The sequence below is a fragment of the Arachis hypogaea genome, chromosome 17, assembly GCF_003086295.3.
Source record: "Arachis hypogaea cultivar Tifrunner chromosome 17, arahy.Tifrunner.gnm2.J5K5, whole genome shotgun sequence".
NCBI lineage: Eukaryota > Viridiplantae > Streptophyta > Magnoliopsida > Fabales > Fabaceae > Arachis > Arachis hypogaea.
In genome coordinates this window covers 105,010,753-105,029,598 of record NC_092052.1, presented here as the reverse complement: position 1 = coordinate 105,029,598, position 18,846 = coordinate 105,010,753, and the positions used below count along the sequence as shown (strand labels likewise).

General features: G+C 38.9%; 1 protein-coding gene across 1 annotated transcript; it reads left to right on the top strand.

Moving 5' to 3' along the window:
- Positions 1 to 6,758: 6,758 nt before the first annotated feature.
- LOC140180667 (uncharacterized) lies at positions 6,759 to 10,050 on the top strand. Its single transcript, XM_072221935.1, has 10 exons — positions 6,759 to 6,859; positions 6,957 to 7,029; positions 7,266 to 7,286; positions 7,441 to 7,849; positions 7,955 to 8,206; positions 8,312 to 8,505; positions 8,847 to 9,261; positions 9,352 to 9,556; positions 9,639 to 9,805; positions 9,899 to 10,050. Exons 1-10 carry the CDS (start codon positions 6,759 to 6,761, stop codon positions 10,048 to 10,050), a joined length of 1,989 nt encoding a protein of 662 aa, XP_072078036.1.
- The last annotated feature ends 8,796 nt before the right edge of the window (positions 10,051 to 18,846 follow it).

Sequence of the window (18,846 nt, the reverse complement as noted above, 5' to 3'; positions counted from 1 at the left end):
CCCTATGGAAACATCTACAATCCTTCATGGAGGAATCATCCTAATCTTTCATGGAAGGATCAACAGAAACCTCAGCAAGGCTTCAACAACAATCAAGGTGGAAGGAACCAGAATAGGTTCAATAACAGACCACCATTCCCATATTTTCAACAGAATATGGAAACCTCTAAGCAGAGCCTTTTTGACTTAGTCACTCTAGTTTCCAGCCTCTCTAAGACCACTCATAGTTTCATTAATGAAATAAGATCCTCTATTAGAAACTTAGAGGTGCATGCTGGTTAACTGAGCAAGAGGATCCCTGAGACTCCTCCTGAAACTCTTCCTAGTAACATTGAGGTAAATCCAAGAGAAGAGTGCAAGGCCATAACCATGGAGGTAGAGGTCGAATCTAGAGAAATTAGGAAGGTATTGAATGCCAGTGAAGAAGGTTTCACTGGGCGTTCAACGCCCATCCTGGCAGCAGAGCTGGCGTTGAACACCAGCCAGGGAGCATTGGCTAGCTGTTCAACGGCCAAACAGGCAGGCATTCTGGCGCTGAACGCCAGTGAGGAACCCCTCACTGGGCGTTCAATGCCAAACTAGCCAGGGAAGCTGGCACTGAATGCCAGTGAGGAACCCCTCAATGGGCGTTCAACGCGCAACCAGCCAGGGAAGCTGGCGTTGAACGCTAGCAAGGATACCCCTGCTGGGCGTTCAACCCCCAAAATAACAAGGGGACTGGCGTTTAATGCAAGTAAAGGTGCACAACATGGGCGTTCAATACCCAAAGAGCTAACAGAGCTGGCATTGAATGCCAGTAAAAGAACACCTTTTGAGTGCTCAATTCCCACTCAAGAAACCCTTATCCCAGAACCAAAGGAAGCCAAGGATCACATAAAGACCATAGAGGTTCCTTTGAATGTACTCCTGCAGTGCATAAGTTCTGATGAATACTCATCCTCTGATAAGGATGAAGACACTAGGGAAGAGCAAGTTGCTCGGTACCTAGGAGCTCTTATGAAGCTGAATGCCAATTTATTTGGTACAAAGCCTCTAGAGAAAGAACCTCTACTGCTTCCCAAAGAACTCCATGCTTTGGTTCAGCAGAAGCTACCTCAGAAGCTTCCCGATCCTGGACGCTTTCTGATTCCTTGCACCATAGGCACCATGACCTTTGAGAAGGCTCTATGTGACCTAGGGTCAAGTATAAACCTCATGCCACTCTCTGTAATGGAGAAGCTGGGCATCATTGAGGTAAAATATGCAAATATCTCACTAGAGATGGTAGACAAGACAATGAAGAAGCCATATGGCTTAGTAGAGGATGTTCAGGTAAAAGTTGAAAACCACTACATCCCTGCAAACTTCATAGTCTTGGATATTGGAGCAGACGAGGATGACTCTATCATCCTTGGAAGACCTTTCCTAGCCACTGCCAATGCTATCATTGATGTGGCTAAGGGAGAACTAACTCTACAACTAGTGGAGGACCACATATTGTTCAAGATGCCTCCTCCCAATTCTCCCTCTAATAAAAGAGGGATAACTGTGCAACACCTAGTGTTCCAACCCTCTCTTTCTGTGTAGAGCTTTACAGAGCTCCCAAAAATCAATTCTAAGTTTGGTGTTGGGCAGCCCTCAACAAGCTCTAAGAATAAAAGTACTAAGAAGAAAGTATCTAAAGGCTGGAGGGACAAGAAAGTCCCAAATGAAGGCCTCTCACCTGGTTTAAGAGTTGTCTTCACTAAGAAGCCAGTCTTACCAAATACAGTGAGTCATATCCTGTCTTTAGAGTATGTGGAGCTCATTCATGAGAGGACAGGAAGAAAGTTCACTGTAAGGGGTGAAACTCTGAGCCCATACTCACCTCCGTAAGGAGCTAACTGTCAAGCTAATGATGTTAAAAAAGTGCTTGTTGGGAGGCAACCCAACCTTAATTAATTATTTATTTTCTTTCATTTTTCACTTATTTTAGGGTCATGATCATATGCAGCAGTCAGAACAGAGATAGAATTGTTCAGCAGTAAAAATAGAATACTCTGGATGCATGCAGTGTCATTAAAAGTTGAACGCCCGCCAGGGAGCTCTGGCTCGGCAGACCGTCCAACGACCCAAATAGGCAGCATTGCTGGCGTTGAATGCCAGCCAGGGAGCAGACCCTGGGCGTTCAAACGCTAGTGCAGAGCGCAGGGAATCTGGAATTCCCTAGCCTCTCAGGACCAGTGGGTCCCTGACGAAGAAGAATCATTGTTAGTCTAGAATTTCTCAAAATAGAATATGTTCGTTGCAAGTATAGTCTAGACAAACAATTGATTCCCCAAATCAAATGTTTAAATTCAAATCAAATAACCGAGATCAAGAGTACTTCAACCTCGGGTCGTTCTCTCTAGGATGCAATTGAAAGTGTTTCTCTTTCGGTTGTGAGGGCAAAAGAGGTTTTTGAATTAAAGAACGAAATATTAAAGGAACTAAGCAATAAAAGATCTAAGTAATGAGCAAAATTGGAGATTAATTCAAGCAAAGGTAAATAGGATAAAAAACTAGTGAAAATGCTATAAATGCAATAAAAGAGCCTTGACTTGGGAATGAGAATCCAAGGAATCCTATCATCGCCATAACCACAACTATGGAAATTATGATGAGTCAATCTTGCCTAGTCAACCCCAACCATCGAGGAGTAAGTCAAGAAAGTATAATTGACCTTAATCCATAAGTCCTAACCAACTTACCAAACTAGTTGATAAAAGGCTAGCATCAATGGAAACAAGAGTCAACTAACTACCCAAGAATTACAACTAAATGTCGGACATTATGACTTTAGTATCCTAGGAACTCAAACCACAAGCCAAGGTGGGAAAATCTACTCAAATTCTAAAGTTGGCATTTTCACAAACACCTTGTGTGCATAAAAGTAAAACATGGAAAATTGCAAGGAAAAATAACAAACTATAACTAACTATCAACAAAACCAAACATAAACAAGCAATCAAACATAAAGAAAGCATGAAACATAAAATTCATCAATCAAAACTTCAAGAACTCAAAATTGCAATTATAAACAAAGTACTTGAACCAAAGGAAATGAAAATAAAGACAAAGTAATTAAAGAGGAATTAAAGAGTACTTACAATTAAAGATGATCAAAATCTAAAATTAAGCTTGCTATAAAATGCTACATGAAGATGGAAATTAAACCCTAAGAGAGCAATTCTACTCTACTCCTACTCCTACTCCTACTACTATGAAACTATGGAAAATAAATGCTAAGTCCTAATGCCTTCATATGTCTTCAATCCCCCTTCATATAGCACTTCATTTCAGCCTTAAGCCTTCAGATTTTGGGCCAAAAGCCCCCAAAATACATGTAGCACGTGTTTCATTAACAAAATCACGTGCAGGGACATGTGCGTACGCACAGGTGCTCGTGCGTACGCACACATGGAAATTCTTGCTTGTGCGCGTGCACGTAGGGCTGTGCGCACGCACACTTCGCTGTGTGTGTTTTTCCTTGTTTTCTTCCTGTTTTCTCCCTTGTACATGCTTTCTTCCACTTTTACCCATCCATTCTTGCCTTCAAGGCCTGAAATCACTCACAAACCATATCACGGCATCGAATGACATAAAAGTGGAATTAAAAATCACTAATCTAAGCATTAATACGCATGTTTTCACATTTAAGATCAAATCAGGGATCAAACACAAAAGTATGCTATTTTGGTGCTTAAGTGTGAGTTCATGTGCTAGAATCCATCCAAATTGAGTCAAAATATACCATCAAATATGGACTCATCAATTCCCTCACACTTAAACAATAGCATGTCCTCATGCTAAACTAACAAAAAGAATGATCAAAAGGGGTAATCAGCTTATTGAATGCAACTATCTATATGCATATAAGTATGTAAATACTATCTATACCTATATATCTATCTATAGTATCTATATGAAATTGGTGAAAACAAACAATCAAATTCCCAAGCAAGTATAGACAATTAGGGCAAAGCAAGGAAATAATCCATTGCAACCAAAATCTAAAGAATTGATTCAACTCATCAAAATGAAGCAACTTGCAAGAATACATGATAAGAGGTATGGAGACATAGAATCGAGTAATTGAACCCTCACTAGGTGTGTATACACTCTAATCACTCGGTGTCTAGGGTTTCAATCACTCAATTCTCTTCCTAATTATGCTTTCAAGGAATTACTTTTCATCTAACAATCAACAAGAAGTGATGCATGACTACAATTATCATGAGGACTTCCTATGGTTGTAATGGGGTTAGGGTAAAGGTGGGATAGATATGGCTAAGTGGACTAAAATGGTTGAATCCTTGATTAGTTTAAGTATCCAACTTAACATTTCTTAATCCAATGACAAGAATACGCAACCTAACCTTCCTATTCTCACTTTTTATACACATTCATGTATGCTCTTTCATTTACGTCACATATGCATTCCTTATTCATTTTTTTTCTCTTTTGGGTAAATTTTGTCCCCTTTTTATGATTTTTTTTAAGAGACAATGCATATGGTTCAATAGCTCATACATGAATGCACCCATTTTCCAAAATTTTCAATGAATACCCAAAATCAGACAATTTCATTTACTACCAATGTTTCCCAAAATTCTCCCACACTTAAATGAAGCACACTCCTCAACCTAAGCTAATCAAGGATACAATCTGAGATAAATCATGGTTTTCTGCTTAAGGTTGTGATGTGCTAATATCAAGAACAATAGGGTAGATAAAGCTCAAAAGGAGTTAACAATGGTAGATGCAAGGGTAAGGCTATATGGGTAAAGTAAGCTTTTATCAAAGATGGCCTCAATCATACTCAATGCAATTCAAAACATCAATCATCGAAAATAAAGAATCAAGCAAAACCAAGATCACAATCCTAGAAGAGATATATCAGACAATGAACAAAATTAGTGGTTAAAATGTGTAACCACTCATTATAGCTCAAAAACTCACAAGGTATTTGTTCTTTACTCTTCTATGTTCCATAAGGAAATCATTCAAGCAAGTTTGAAAATAATTTTCAAATCAATTCAATAGAATGCCCTTGAAGCAAAATTCTTGGAAATTTTGTTGTTTTTCATCAAAACTTATTTCCTATATGTATGTATGTTGTGATGGATGCAAATTTTTCAAAATTTCCTAGTTCGTTTCCAAATTTTCAACAAGCAAAAATTAACATGAACAATTAGGATCAAGATAACTAGGCATATGCTATTCACATCATCTAATCACAACTTCTATCTATAAAATATATACCATGCAAAAAATGCAAAATGCAATAGATATAAACTATGAAGAAAATGCAATGCAACAATAAAAAACACTCCAAATATCTACAAGGAATATAATGAAAAAAAACAAAAAATAAAGTGCGAAGTGTTCGGAAAAGAAAGTTTACGCCCCCGAAATGACGAATCCTCCCCCACACTTAAGCATTGCATGGTCCTCCGTGCACAAACAGGATCTGGGGAGATTACCTCTCAAGAGCTCCACCTTCGGTTGGTGGATGCGGGGGCTCGGGTTGTGTGGAAATCGCCAATGTCCAACGCATTCTTGGCGTCTCCATCCTCGGTGTCCTCCTCCCCTCCCGGCTCCTTGCCTTCATGTCTCATCCTCGAAAGGAATGAATAAAGTATAATTAGAACTCATAGGCAAGTAGCACAAAAAGGTAAAGGGGAGGGAAATAAGCATCTAATTGAGGAAGTTTGCATAGTGGTGTGGAATACACACAATGGCCGGTTAAAGTGGTATCCACACAATAAAAAAAAGTAAACATGAGTTCCTTAACTAAATGGCCTAAGATGCAACTAAGAGATGAGCATCAATTAAAACACAAGCAAGCTTAGGCAATCGCAACAAGAGTGAATTGAATGTGGAAATTATTGGATATTGAGGTTGTGCAAGTGAAAGAGCAAAATTGATATAAAAAAGCACAACAAACAATAACCAATGTAATGATGAAGAGAATTACCTATTCATCCTTAAGAATAATCAAATAATCACATGGGAAGGTGCTTGCTACAAAAAGTGACAAGTCTTGATAAGAATCAAGTCAAGTCAACTCAAACAAATGCTAAGCATTAACAAGGAGCAAATACCCTGTGATGTGATTATATTGACTTAAAAATGATGATGAACAAGCAATTCCATTCAATTCACTAACTTCAATATGTACTTGTTAAAAATTGTACCAAATAAGAGACAAAAAGTCAATTTCTAAATCAATTTGGTGCTTAGTAATTCTAGACAATGATCAAGTACATGATTGAAATTTCAATCCAAAATAACATCATCATCATTCAAAAGTGTACGATTCTTAGTTAGAATGCCAACAAGGGTATAGTCTAACACATATGGTCATGACCAGTGTTGTCAGAACCAGACCGACCCAGCCGGTCGGACCGGAAAACCGGCGAACCGGTGCTATAACCGGTCCGGGTGAGTCATCGAACCGAAGAAGGAACTGAACCGGCGAGACCCGCATTGAACCGGCCAGGTTTTATCAGAACCGGTAAACCGGCGGGTTTCGTTTAACCCGGACCGGTTCGAAAATTTTTTTTTCTGCGATGGAAAACGACGTCGTTTCTTTAAAAAAAAAAAAAAAGCGCAGAGCTGCTGCGTTTTGTAACCCTAGCCTCCATCCCATTCCCCTATTTCCCACTTTCCCTTCGTAAGTTCCCATACCCAAACAGTTTGAGTTGAGACTTGAGAGTTGAGAGTTGAGAGACCACCATCACCATCACCATGGTGCCATGACTCCATCCCCTGCTACTCGCCTACTCTGCTTCAGCTTCAGGCTTTCAGCAACTTCGTCGCCCCGTCGGCCCGTCAGCTTCAAGCCTTCAACCACGCGGCACTCACCTCACCACCGCATCCAGAGCAGTGCGCGACTCACCCCATCCATCAAAGATTGAACATTGAAGTCGCCTCCTCGTCGCTCCTCGCTCCAGGTCTCCCTCTTCTCTGCTCGACGCTCGTCGCTCCATCCCTCTAGGTTCAGGGTCCAGCTGTGCAGCTGTGCAGGTAAGTATTTTTAATTTTTTAATTTTTTGAAGTTAATTGATTAATGATTATGGTATGTGGGCAGATGAGAACATGTTTGATAGTTTACATATGTTTGAACTTTGAAGTTAATTTTTTAATTGGTGGTTCACATATGTTTGAATGTTTGATAGTTTGATTTCTGTTTGATTTTGGTATGTGGGCAGATGAGAATTGTTGTTTGGTATGTTTGATTTCTGTTTGATTTTGGTATGTAGGCAGATGAGAATTGCTGTTTGGTATGTTTGGTATGTTTGATTTCTGTTTTATTTTTGTTCAGTACTTCAGTTTGTTGATTGTGAATTGTTGGTTGCTGTTGGATATTATTCTTAGTAGTTAGTGGATTGTTGTTGTGTATTGTTACTCATTTAGTCCTGGACCCTGGTTGATTAGGAATTTAGGATGGCTTCATCAAATACACCATCAGAAACACCAACACCAACTTCTCAGGAACAAGGATCAACTCCTGATCCAACAATTGGAACCCAAAAAAATAGTAACAGAGGAAAAACTGATCCTGCATGGGGCCATTGTAAACAAGTTTTGGATAAAGGAAAAACTACTCTGGTATATATTTATTGCGAGAAGCATATTAAGGGTGGAGGAATTAACCGGGTTAAGCATCATTTGGCTGGAAAAGGTGGAGATATTGAGGCATGTCGAAAGGTGCCAGCTGCGGTGAGACACCAATTCTCCCAAAACATTGAAGATCTTCAGACCAAGAAAAGGAAAACTCAAGAAGAATATGCAGAAAGTTATGGTGCTTGTGATGACGTTGAAAGGGAATTTGATGAGATTGAACGTAATGAGATGCGACAACAACAAGCATCAAGAATTCCAGCACCTAGCTCTAGAAAGGGAATTGGAAAATAACTCAAGGGACTACAATCCTTTTTTCCACCGGCAGCAACACCTAGTGCTCAACCAAGTATTAAAAGTGTTCTCCAAAGCAAAGAAATTGTGGAGAAGTGTGATATTGCTATTGCAAGATGGATGATGGATGCCTCTGTTCCATTCAATGCGGTTAATTCAGCTTATTATCAGCCGATGATCGATGCTATCGCAAATATGGGTGTAGGGTATAAAGGGCCAAATTACCAAAGAGTTCGTGGCTATTTGTTGAGTAAATTGGTTGAAGATGTAAAGAAGATGATTGAAGGTTATTGTGTGATTTGAAAACAAACTGGATGTACTATCATGGCTGATGGATGGACTGATCGTTGTAGGCGTACTTTAATTAATTTCTTGGTTTATTGCCCTTAAGGAACTGTTTTCCTAAAGTCAGTTGATGCTTCTCATATCTCGAAAGCTGCTGAGGCTTTGTTTAAGTTGCTTAGGGATGTTATGTTATTTGTTGGTCTTGAGAATGTTGTACATGTAGTGACGGATAATGCTACAAATTACGTTGCTGCTGGAAGGTTGTTGGAATCAGAGATTGGTCTCCTTGTGCGGCACATTGTATTAATCTGATGTTGCAGGATATTGGAAAGTTTGTGGAAGTGACTGAAACTGTGTCACAAGCTTCAATGATTACGAAGTATATCTATAATCACTGCCATCCTTTGTACTTGATGAGGCAGTTCACAGGCGGCCGAGAAATACTTCGTCCAGCTCCAACTCGATTAGCCACTAATTTTATTGCTTTGCAAAGTATTTTGGCTCAAAAGAATGCATTGAGAGCTATGGTGACATCTAGAGAATAGACAAGTTCAGCTTACTCTAAAGAAGCCAAAGCAAAAAAGTTTGTGGATCAAGTCTTAGATTCTAAATTTTGGAATCAATGCACTGATATTGTTAAGCTTACGGAGCCACTTGTTCATGTATTGCGTATTATGGATAGTGAAGATAGAGCTGCAATGGGTTTCCTTTATCAAGCTATGTATAAGGCTAGGGAAGACATGGTGAAGAGGTTTCAAAAAAGAAAGAGGGTTGTTGAACCTTATTTGAAGATTTTAGATTCACGTTGGGATTTACAACTTAAAAGAAACCTTCATGCTGCTGGTTATTGGTTAAATCCAGCTTTTCGATTTAATTCTGCAGAATTTGACAAGCACAAAGAAACAATTTCTGGCCTATTAGATGTGATTGAGAGATATGCTTACGGTAATGCTGATTTGATTACTAAATTGACAAGTGAGAAGAGAATCTTTAAGAATGCTGAAGGATACTTTGGGAGACAGTCTGCAATACGTGAGCGAAGCACAGTGATGCCTGGTAAATTTTGTATTAAAATTAGTTTTTTATGATTGTGATATGTTTAAGATTTGATATTTATGATTGTGATTGTTTTCTTTTTATGTTAAGATCAATGGTGGGAATCTTATGGATGTGGAGTACTAAACCTGCAAAAGTTAGCAATTCGTGTTTTGAGTCAAACTTGCAGTTCTTCAGGTTGTGAGCGTAACTGGAGCATTTTTGAACACATTCACTCAAAGAAAAGGAATCGGTTAGAGCATCAAAAGCTTAATGATCTTGTTTATGTTCATTACAACTTAAGGCTACAACAAAGGTACTTTTTATTATTCTTTCTTGAAGGCATTATTTAAAATTTTTAGTCATAATAAGAATAATCAAGTTAATTGATAACATAGGAACCGAATGAGAAAGCAAAGTTATGATCCAATTTGTCTTGATGCATTTGAGGATCATTCGGAATGGATAATGGAAGATTCACCACCATTTTTAACTCCTGAAGAAGTTGATGCTTTACGGAATGATCTTGCAAATATGTCTCTTCAATCAGCTTTAGATGATTTGGGTATGTTGTTGTTAGGGATGATTTTGTAATGCTTTAACCAAATATTTTGCCTTATTATTGATTATGATTTGTGAAACATTATTGAAATGCTAGATGAATTGAATCTGGAAGAAGATCGAGATGATGGTGAAGCTAATAATACTTCTGTGGAAAATGCAAATCAGAATGAAACCAATCAACATGTAGCTCCAGATTTGTCAGATGAAGAAAGATATCCAGACTTTGAAGTTACTCCTTGGATATAATCCATGAATTGTTATTTTCATTATGTTAAATTGAGTTGTTCATGTAATAGACTAATAGTACTAAATTTTATGTTTATTCTCGGATTACTACTTATTTTTAGGATTTGAGATTTAATGTTTATTAAAATGTTATTGGAGATATATTTTTTAACTGTTAATTTTTAAGTTTTTAGCTATTTTATACATTTTACTTATGTGGGACCGGGTTAACCGGTTCAACCAGTGACCCACCGGTTGAACCAGTGACCCAGTAGCCTGACCGGTTCGGTTCTGACAACTATGGTCATGACAACATATGAATAAGACAAAAAATTCATCCAGGCAATTAAAAAAACACGTATGTGGTGCACATATTCATTAATTCAAGCAAAAATGCAAACATCAACAACCCATCAATTAGAAATTTGAACACTTGCAATGCAACAAACAAGCCATTAAGCAAAAGTTAAGCTAAATAACTAAAGTTAAATAAAAAAAATAAAAATTAAGCAAGCAACTAAGCATAAAAAAGAGTATTAAAACTAGAAAATTGAAAAGATGATGAATAGAAAAGAAAGCGATAGGCAACAGTGGCACTTGTGTTAGCCACTGTGAGGCTCGCAGCGACGGAGTTTCGCCGGAGAAGAGAAGAATAAAAGAAGAAAAAGAAATAAGAAAGAAAAGAGAAGAAAAAAGAAGAAGTAAAGAGAAGAAAGAAGAGAGAAGAGAGAAAAGACTTGTGCGGACGCACGCTAGGGAAAAGAGAGGGTATGCGAGCGCACTGCAGTGTGCGAGCGGTGCGAACAGAAGATTTACCGCGACCTGTGCGGACGCACGAGGTTGCGTGCAGTCGCACGAAAGGGAAAAAGGAGTTGTGTTCACACGCACAAGGGGTGCATGCGCTGCGACCAGAGAGTTGCTAAAAGAGTGTGCGGGTGCATAGGTAAAAGTTTTTTTTTTCAGAAAAGGTAGGTGTGCGAGCGCACACACGGTGTGCGAGCGCACAAGCAGAAAGGAAAGGTGGTATGCACACGCACCAGCCGTGCGCGTGGTGCGAACAGATGGAGTATTTAGGGGTGTGCGGGCGCACATCGCTATGCAGACGCACAAGGACAGGAAAACAGGGGATCTGTGCGCATGCACAAGGCTATGCGGATGCACAGATCTCTGTTCCTGTAACAAAAATTTTGCCTCTAAGGCATCAAACATGGTATCCAAAACAAGTTTTCAAGTCCCAAATCATCATAAAACTCCCAAAAACACATTATTCTACTAAAATTACCTAACAACCATCAAAATAAAACTAATCCAGCCAAGCAAAATAACCAATTATTCATGAAATAGAAGCTAAAAGAGAGAAAGCTAGAAGGATATTACCATGGTGGGGTGTCTCCCACCTAGCACTTTGGTTTTAAGTCCTCAAGTTAGACTATTGAGTGAAGCTTGTGTCATGGTGGCTTATGCTTCCACTCATCCTTGAGTTGCCACCCATGCTTCCTCTTCAAGATTCCTCTGGGATCCCAAACAAAGTACGTGAAGCTCCTAAGCAACCTCAAGCAAGAATTTGTGATCCATAATTGTTGGTGGTAGACGTGTATGCTCAGATCCCACACTTTGAATTCTCTATCATCCTCTTGTTGACTTTCACTTGTACCCATGGATGAATAACCTCTCCAAGCACCTTTTGAGCACCCACTTGAATCTTGGACTCCTCCAAATTGAACCTTGCACCATTTGTTCCTTGAATTCCTTTGGCAACCAACACCCAATCCTTCACCATTTAAACTCCAAGAAGCACTTTAAGTTGATAATCCATTTCCAAGAGAGAAACTTGATGTGGGGTATAAATGGTGTGAGGGTTTAGGGTAGTCAACTTAAATGGTGAAGGATTGGGTGTTGGTTGCCATTTAAACACCATTTAAACACAATCTTTCATATCCTTGAATTTGGTGTTCACATAGGGGAGGGTTTGGCTTGTTGTAGTATGAGGGAGGTGTTTGCCATGAGCGTTGCTCATACATAATTAGTTCCTCCCTAAATTGATTCTCCCACTCCATGAAGCAATCCCAACTTGAATTCGTCATACTCTACAAAACAATCTCAACCAAGCTCCAAGCAACAAGGGTGACAACTCATAGAGAAAGTAGGAAATAAGAGTAAAAGACATAAGTAAACAAGAAAAGCAAACACCCAAATATTAACAAAAACAACCAATAACCAAAAAGTAAGCTATTTACACTATGGACATATTTACAACAACCAAAAGATAGCACTCAATTACATCCCTGGCAACGGCGCCAAATTTGACGAAGAAGAATTATTGTTAGTCTAGAATTTCTCAAAATAGAATATGTTCGTTGCAAGTATAGTCTAGACCAACAATTGATTCCCCAAATCAAATCTTTAAATTCAAATCAAATAACCGAGATCAAGAGTACTTCAACCTCGGGTCGTTCTCCCTAGGATGCAATTGAAAGTGTTTCTCTTTCGGTTGTGAGGGCAAAAGGGGTTTTTGAATTAAAGAATGAAATATTAAAGAAATTAAGCGATAAAAGAACTAAGTAATGAGCAAAGTTAGAGATTAATGCAAGCAAAGGTAAATAGGATAAAAAACTAGTGAAAATGCTATAAATGCAATAAAAGAGCCTTGACTTGGGAATGAGAATCCAAGGAATCCTATCATCGCCATAACCACAACTATGGTAATTATGATGAGTCAATCTCGCCTAGTCAACCCCAACCATCGAGGAGTAAGTCAAGCAAGCATAATTGACCTTAATCTATAAGTCCTAACCAACTTACCAAACTAGTTGATAAAAGGCTAGCATCAATGGAAACAAGAGTCAACTAACTACCCAAGAATTACCACTAAATGTCGGACATTATGACTCTAGTATCCTAGGAACTCAAACCACAAGCCAAGGTGGAAAAATCTACTTAAATTCTAAAGTTGGCATTTTCACAAACACCTTGTGTGCATAAAAGTAAAACATAGAAAATTGCAAGGAAAAATAACAAACTATAACCAACTATCAACAAAACCAAACATAAACAAGCAATCAAACATAAAGAAAGCATGAAACATAAAATTCATCAATCAAAACTTCAAGAACTCAAAATTACAATTATAAACAAAGTGCTTGAACCAAAGGAAATGAAAATAAAGACAATGTAATTAAAGAGGAATTAAAGAGTACTTACAATTAAAGATGATCAAAATCCAAAATTAAGCTTGCTATAACATGCTACATGAAGATGGAAATTAAACCCTAAGAGAGCAATTCTACTATACTCCTACTCCTACTCCTACTACTATGAAACTATGGAAAATAAATGCTAAGTCCTAATGCCTTCATATGTCTTCAATCCCCCTTCATATAGCACTTCATTTTAGCCTTGAGCCTTCAGATTTTGGGCCAAAAGCCCCCAAAATATGCGCAGCACGTGTTTCATTAACAAAATCACGTGCAGGGACCTGTGCAGACGCACAGATGTGTGCGTCCGCACACGCGGCTGAAAATTGACCTGTGCGTACGCACAGGTGCTCGTGCGTACGCACACATGGAAATTCTTGCTTGTGCGTGCGCACGCACACTTCACTATGTGTGCTTTTCCTTGTTTTCTTCATGTTTTCTCCCTTGTACATGCTTCCTTCCACTTTTACCCATCCATTCTTGCCTTCAAGGCCTGAAATCACTCACAAACCATATCACGGCATCGAATGACATAAAAGTGGAATTAAAAATTACTAATCTAAGCATTAATACGTATATTTTCACATTTAAGATCAAATCAGGGATCAAACACAAAAGTATGCTATTTTGGTGCTTAAGTGTGAGTTCATGTGCTAGAATCCATCCAAATTGAGTCAAAATATACTATCAAATATGGACTCATCAGTCCCACAGCATCTTCACCTACCCCACTTACTTTCACACTTCCCCATATACACTTACCTATAAACCCTAGCCCAATCACATCCATACCACTTCCCCAAAACAATCATATCTCCCACCAATCCCCCCCACTTCAAAATCAAATTTCCCACCAAAATCCCAACCCATGGCCAAAATCTAACCCTACCCCCACTCCTATAAATACCCCTCTTCATCACCCTTCATACACACCTCTCATACACTCATAAAACCCACATGGCCGAGCCCTCTCTCTCCCTCTATCTTCTTCTATTTTCTTCTTCTTCAACTCCATTCTTCTACTTTCTTTATTTATCGAAGACGAGCAAAGTTTTAAGTTAGGTGTTGGAAAAGCATAGCTTTTTTTTTCTTTTCATTACCATTCATGGCACCCAAGGTTGGAGACCCCTCTAGAAAGAGGAAAGGAAAGGCAGTAGCCACCTCCTCTGAATCTTGGAAGATGGAGAGATTCATCATCAAAGCTCATTAAGACCACTTCTATGAAGTAGTAGCAGAGAAGAAAGTGATCTCTGAAGTTCCTTTCAAACTCAAGAAGAATGAGTATCCAGAAATCCAAAGAGAGATCCGGAGAAGAGGTTGGAAAGTCCTAACTAATCCCATTCAAGATGTTGGGATTCTAATGGTGCAAGAGTTCTATGCTAATTCATGGGTTACTAAAAACCATGACACTAGTGTAAACCAAAATTCAAAGAATTGGATCACCATGGTCTGAGGGAGAATCCTAGATTTCAGCCTGGAAAGTGTGAGATTGGTGTTCAACTTGCCTCTAATGCAAGGAGACCCTTATCCTTACACTAAGAGAGTCAACTTTGATCAGAGATTGGATCAAATGCTCTCAGACATCTGTATGGAAGGAGCACAGTGGAAAAGGGATTCCCAAGGCAAGCCCATTCAATTAAGAAGGCTTGACCTCAAGGCCATAGCTAGAGGATGGTTGGAATTCATCCAACGTTCCATCATCCCCACTAGCAACCAATCAGAAGTGACTGTGGACAGAGCCATCATGATCCATTGCATCATGATTGGAAGTGAGATGGAAGTACATAAGGTGATTCCTCAAGAACTGTACAAGATAGTTGAGAAGCCTTCCACCAATGCAAGGTTGGCATTCTCACACTTCATCTGTCATCTATGCAATTCAGCTAGAATTGTCATAGAAGGATATATCTTTATTGGGGAGGACAAGCCCACCACTAAGAAGAGGATGGAGCAAACTAGAGAGCATGCACAAGAGCCTGTGCAACTGCCTCAGCATAGATCCCTGAGATGCCTCAAGGGATGTATTTTCCTCCTCAAAGCTATTGGGATCAATGGTAGACTTCTCTTGGAGAACTGAGCACTAACATGGAGCAATTGAAGGTGGAGCATCAAGAGCATTCCACCACCCTCAATGAAATAAGAGAAGATCAAAGAGCCATAAGGGAAGAACAAAGGGCTTTGAGGGACGAGCAACAAAGGCAAAGGAATGACATTGAAGAGATCAAGCATCACATTAGATCCTCAAGGAGGAGTACTAGCCGCCACCATTAAAGGTGGATTCGTTCTCTTTTACTTCCTTTCCTTTTATTATTTTTCTGTTTTCTATTATGTATTTTCTCTTCTCTTGTTCTTGTTGCATGATCATTTGCATTTATGCCTTAAAGATGTAAAATATTCCATATATCTCTCACCTTGCTTGAAAAAAAATTTTATTTGAAAAGAATTGAGGGATGCATGAATTTCAAGTTTAAAATAAGAATAGTTCAATTATGTTGATGTGGTGGCATCGCTTTTGTTTTCTAAATGTAAGAATAAACAGTGCATATTTGAAGTTGGAATTTTATAATGTTGGCTCTTAAAAAAATGATGATGAAAGTGAAGTATTATTGGTAATCTGAAAAATCTCAAAAATTGATTCTTGAAGCAAGAAAAAGCAACAAAAAGAAAAAAAAAGCATGTTGCAAAAGAAAAAAAATTATTATGCATACGAAAATATATATATATATATATATATATATATAAGAGAAAAATCCATTACTGCCCAAAATACAGGAAAAGGAGGGCAGATTGAAAAAGCCAATACCCCTTTATACCAAAAGGCAAGGGTAAAAGGATCCAAGGCTTTGAGCATCAATAGATAGGAGGGCCTAAAGAAATAAAATCATGGCCTAAGCGGCTCAACCAAGCTGTCCCAAACCATGTGCTTGCGGTGTGAAGGTGTCAAGTGAAAAGCTTGAGACTGAGCGGTTAAAGTCGTGATCCAAAGCAAAAAGAGTGTGCTTAAGAACTCTGGACACGTCTATCTGGGAATTCTAGAAAAGCTGAATCACAATCCGAAAGGGTTCACCCAGGTAAAGTGTCTATGGCATTTATGTATCCGATGGTAATACTGGAAAACAAAGTGCTTAGAGTCACGGCCAAGACTATAAAAAGCTGTGTTCAAGAATTAAAAAAAACTGAACTAGGAGAGTTATTAATATCATCTGGATTCTAAGTTCCTAAAGATGCCAATCATTCTGAGTTTCAATGGATAGTGAGATGCCAAAACTATTCAGAAGCAAAAAGCTACTAAGTCCTGCTCATCTGATTGTAACTGAGCTTCATTGGAAACTTTGAAATTTATTGTATCATAATTTTCCTTTTATCCTATTGTGTTTTTAGTTGCTTGGGGACAAGCAACAGTTTTAGTTTGGTATTATGATGAGCGGATATTTTATACGCTTTTTGGCATCATTTTCCTATAGTTTTTAGTATGTTTTGTTTAGTTTTCATTAAGTTTTTATAGGTTTTAGTGTTAAATTCACATTTTTGGATTCTACTTTGAGTTTGTGTGTTTTTGTGCAATTTCAGGTAATTTCTGGCTGAAATTGAGGAGCTGGAGCAAAAGTCTGATTCAAAGACAGAGAAAGCACTGCAAATGCTGTCTGTATCTGACCTCCTTGCTTTCGAAAGAGCTTTTCTAGAGTTAGAAAAGTCCAAATGGAGCGTTCTCAATGGCTATGAAAAGCTGACTTCCAGAGATTTCCAGCAATGTATCATAGTTCTATACTTTGCTTCAGATTTGAAGGCCCAAAACCAGCATCCAACGCCAGCCTCCTGCCCCCCTTCCAAGTGTTCAGCACCCACAAAGCAGAGACCAGCATCCAAACGTCCAAAGAGGACTCCCTAGCCAGCGTTCAATGCCCTAGAGGCCTCATAACATGTGGATCTCATCAAATCTTATCCCAAACACTCACCAAGTGGGCCCCAGAAGTGGATTTTAGCACTAAAAAGACTGTTTTGCCCTTACTAGTCATTAGTTTAGTATTTAAAGTAGAATATCACTCTTTGTTAAGGATCTTCGCCCATCATTTACCATAATTTCATTTTACACTTTGTATTTTCTTTCAGTATGGGTTTCTAAACCTCCTAGGTTGAGTGGAGTAACACTGCTAAGTCCTATGAATTAATAAAAGTATTACTGTTCTTCTTCAATCTGTGTTTGATCTATTTCTAAGATGTATACTCGTTGTTCAACGTGGTGAATAGGATGACCAGTGACAATCAGCTCTGTTCATCATACCAGGACCACATGCCTGACAACCACCCGTGTCTACTTGGGTTCGTGTGAATACGTGACTGGAAAGCGCGAACCGCCAAGTTGATTATACATCTCTCAGACGGCTAATCCACGACTTCGTTGGGGACTTCTCGAGACACCAGTTCAGCCAATTTCTGGGGAGATTAGGGTCTCTGTGGTAGAGGCTAGAACCCAAAGAAGTAGCATTCTCTGATCCGGAAGATTCGACCTTGTCTGTGGCGTTTTGAGTAGGATCGCCAGGAGAATGAACTGCTAGAGCTTCACCCTCTGTCAGATTGGATGACCACGGCCAATGGCGTTTGATTTGGAGCAGAAGAGATTGACGACCACGGCCCATGGCGTTGATCACATACAGCCTGCCATAGAAGAAGTCATTCACAAGTAAAGAGAACAGTACTGCCAGAGTTAATTCAGAAAGACAAAATAACTCTAATCCTTAACCATATTCCTATTATTGATTCCAATTCACAAATACAAATTACGAATAGCCAAATCTTCTATCTGCCTGACAAAGACCTGCAGGATAACCATAGCTTGCTTCAAACTACAATCCTCGTGGGATCGATCCTCACTCACTCAGGTATTACTTCGACGACCTAGTGCACTTGCTGTTACAGCTGTACGGAGTGTGGGGATTCGTGTACCAGTAGGGCCTCAAAATGAATCACTTCGTATCAGAACTCTAGACGCCTAGTGAGGTGCCGCTTGAACTGTATCTAAAAAACAACAACAGAGTATGGGGTGAGAACCAGAGGTTCTCAACATGGTAAAGGTGCCACGCACATAAGATATAAAGTCTTGGGAATGCCAGAGGCGATCCTAGAATGCCGACACTCAGATTACAAATCTTAAATCACTAAACAAAAACCATAAAAAGGTGGTCTTCTAAGGATATCTAAGCTTAGTTTAAACTTAACCTTAACACTAAGTCTTTCCACCTTTCCTCCGTTCCTCCTTCACCGATGAGTTTACAAAGACAGACAAACAGACAATTGCAAGCACAGGTAGGAGACAAGTAGTGCAAGTAGCAAATATAACAATTAACATAATATAATCAATTAGGCATTCCCAATTAATGCATAGTGATAAGTGAGATTTTCTCGATGGTCTAGAATTCCTCTTATAGAAATAAGAACTTCGTTGTAAGCATAGCTCCAAACCAACAAACAATCCTCCCAATAAAAAATTTGAGTTGTCACAAGTGCAAATCCCAATGAAAATTAACTGGAGTATTTAAACTCCGGGTCGTCTCACAAGGAATTGCAATGAAGTGCTCAATTATTGGCTATGAAAATGCAAGGGGGTTTGATTTTATATTTTTGC

What these genes read in the sequence shown, in the direction of transcription:
- LOC140180667 (XM_072221935.1), top strand. Translation starts at nt 6,759, where the DNA reads ATGACTCCATCCCCTGCTACTCGCCTACTCTGCTTCAGCTTCAGGCTT. An exon ending in CCAGCTGTGCAGCTGTGCAG is followed by an intron (nt 7,030 to 7,265) that starts GTAAGTATTTTT and finishes TTTGGTATGTAG; the next exon opens with GCAGATGAGAATTGCTGTTT. An exon ending in CAGATGAGAATTGCTGTTTG is followed by an intron (nt 7,287 to 7,440) that starts GTATGTTTGGTA and finishes CTGGTTGATTAG; the next exon opens with GAATTTAGGATGGCTTCATC.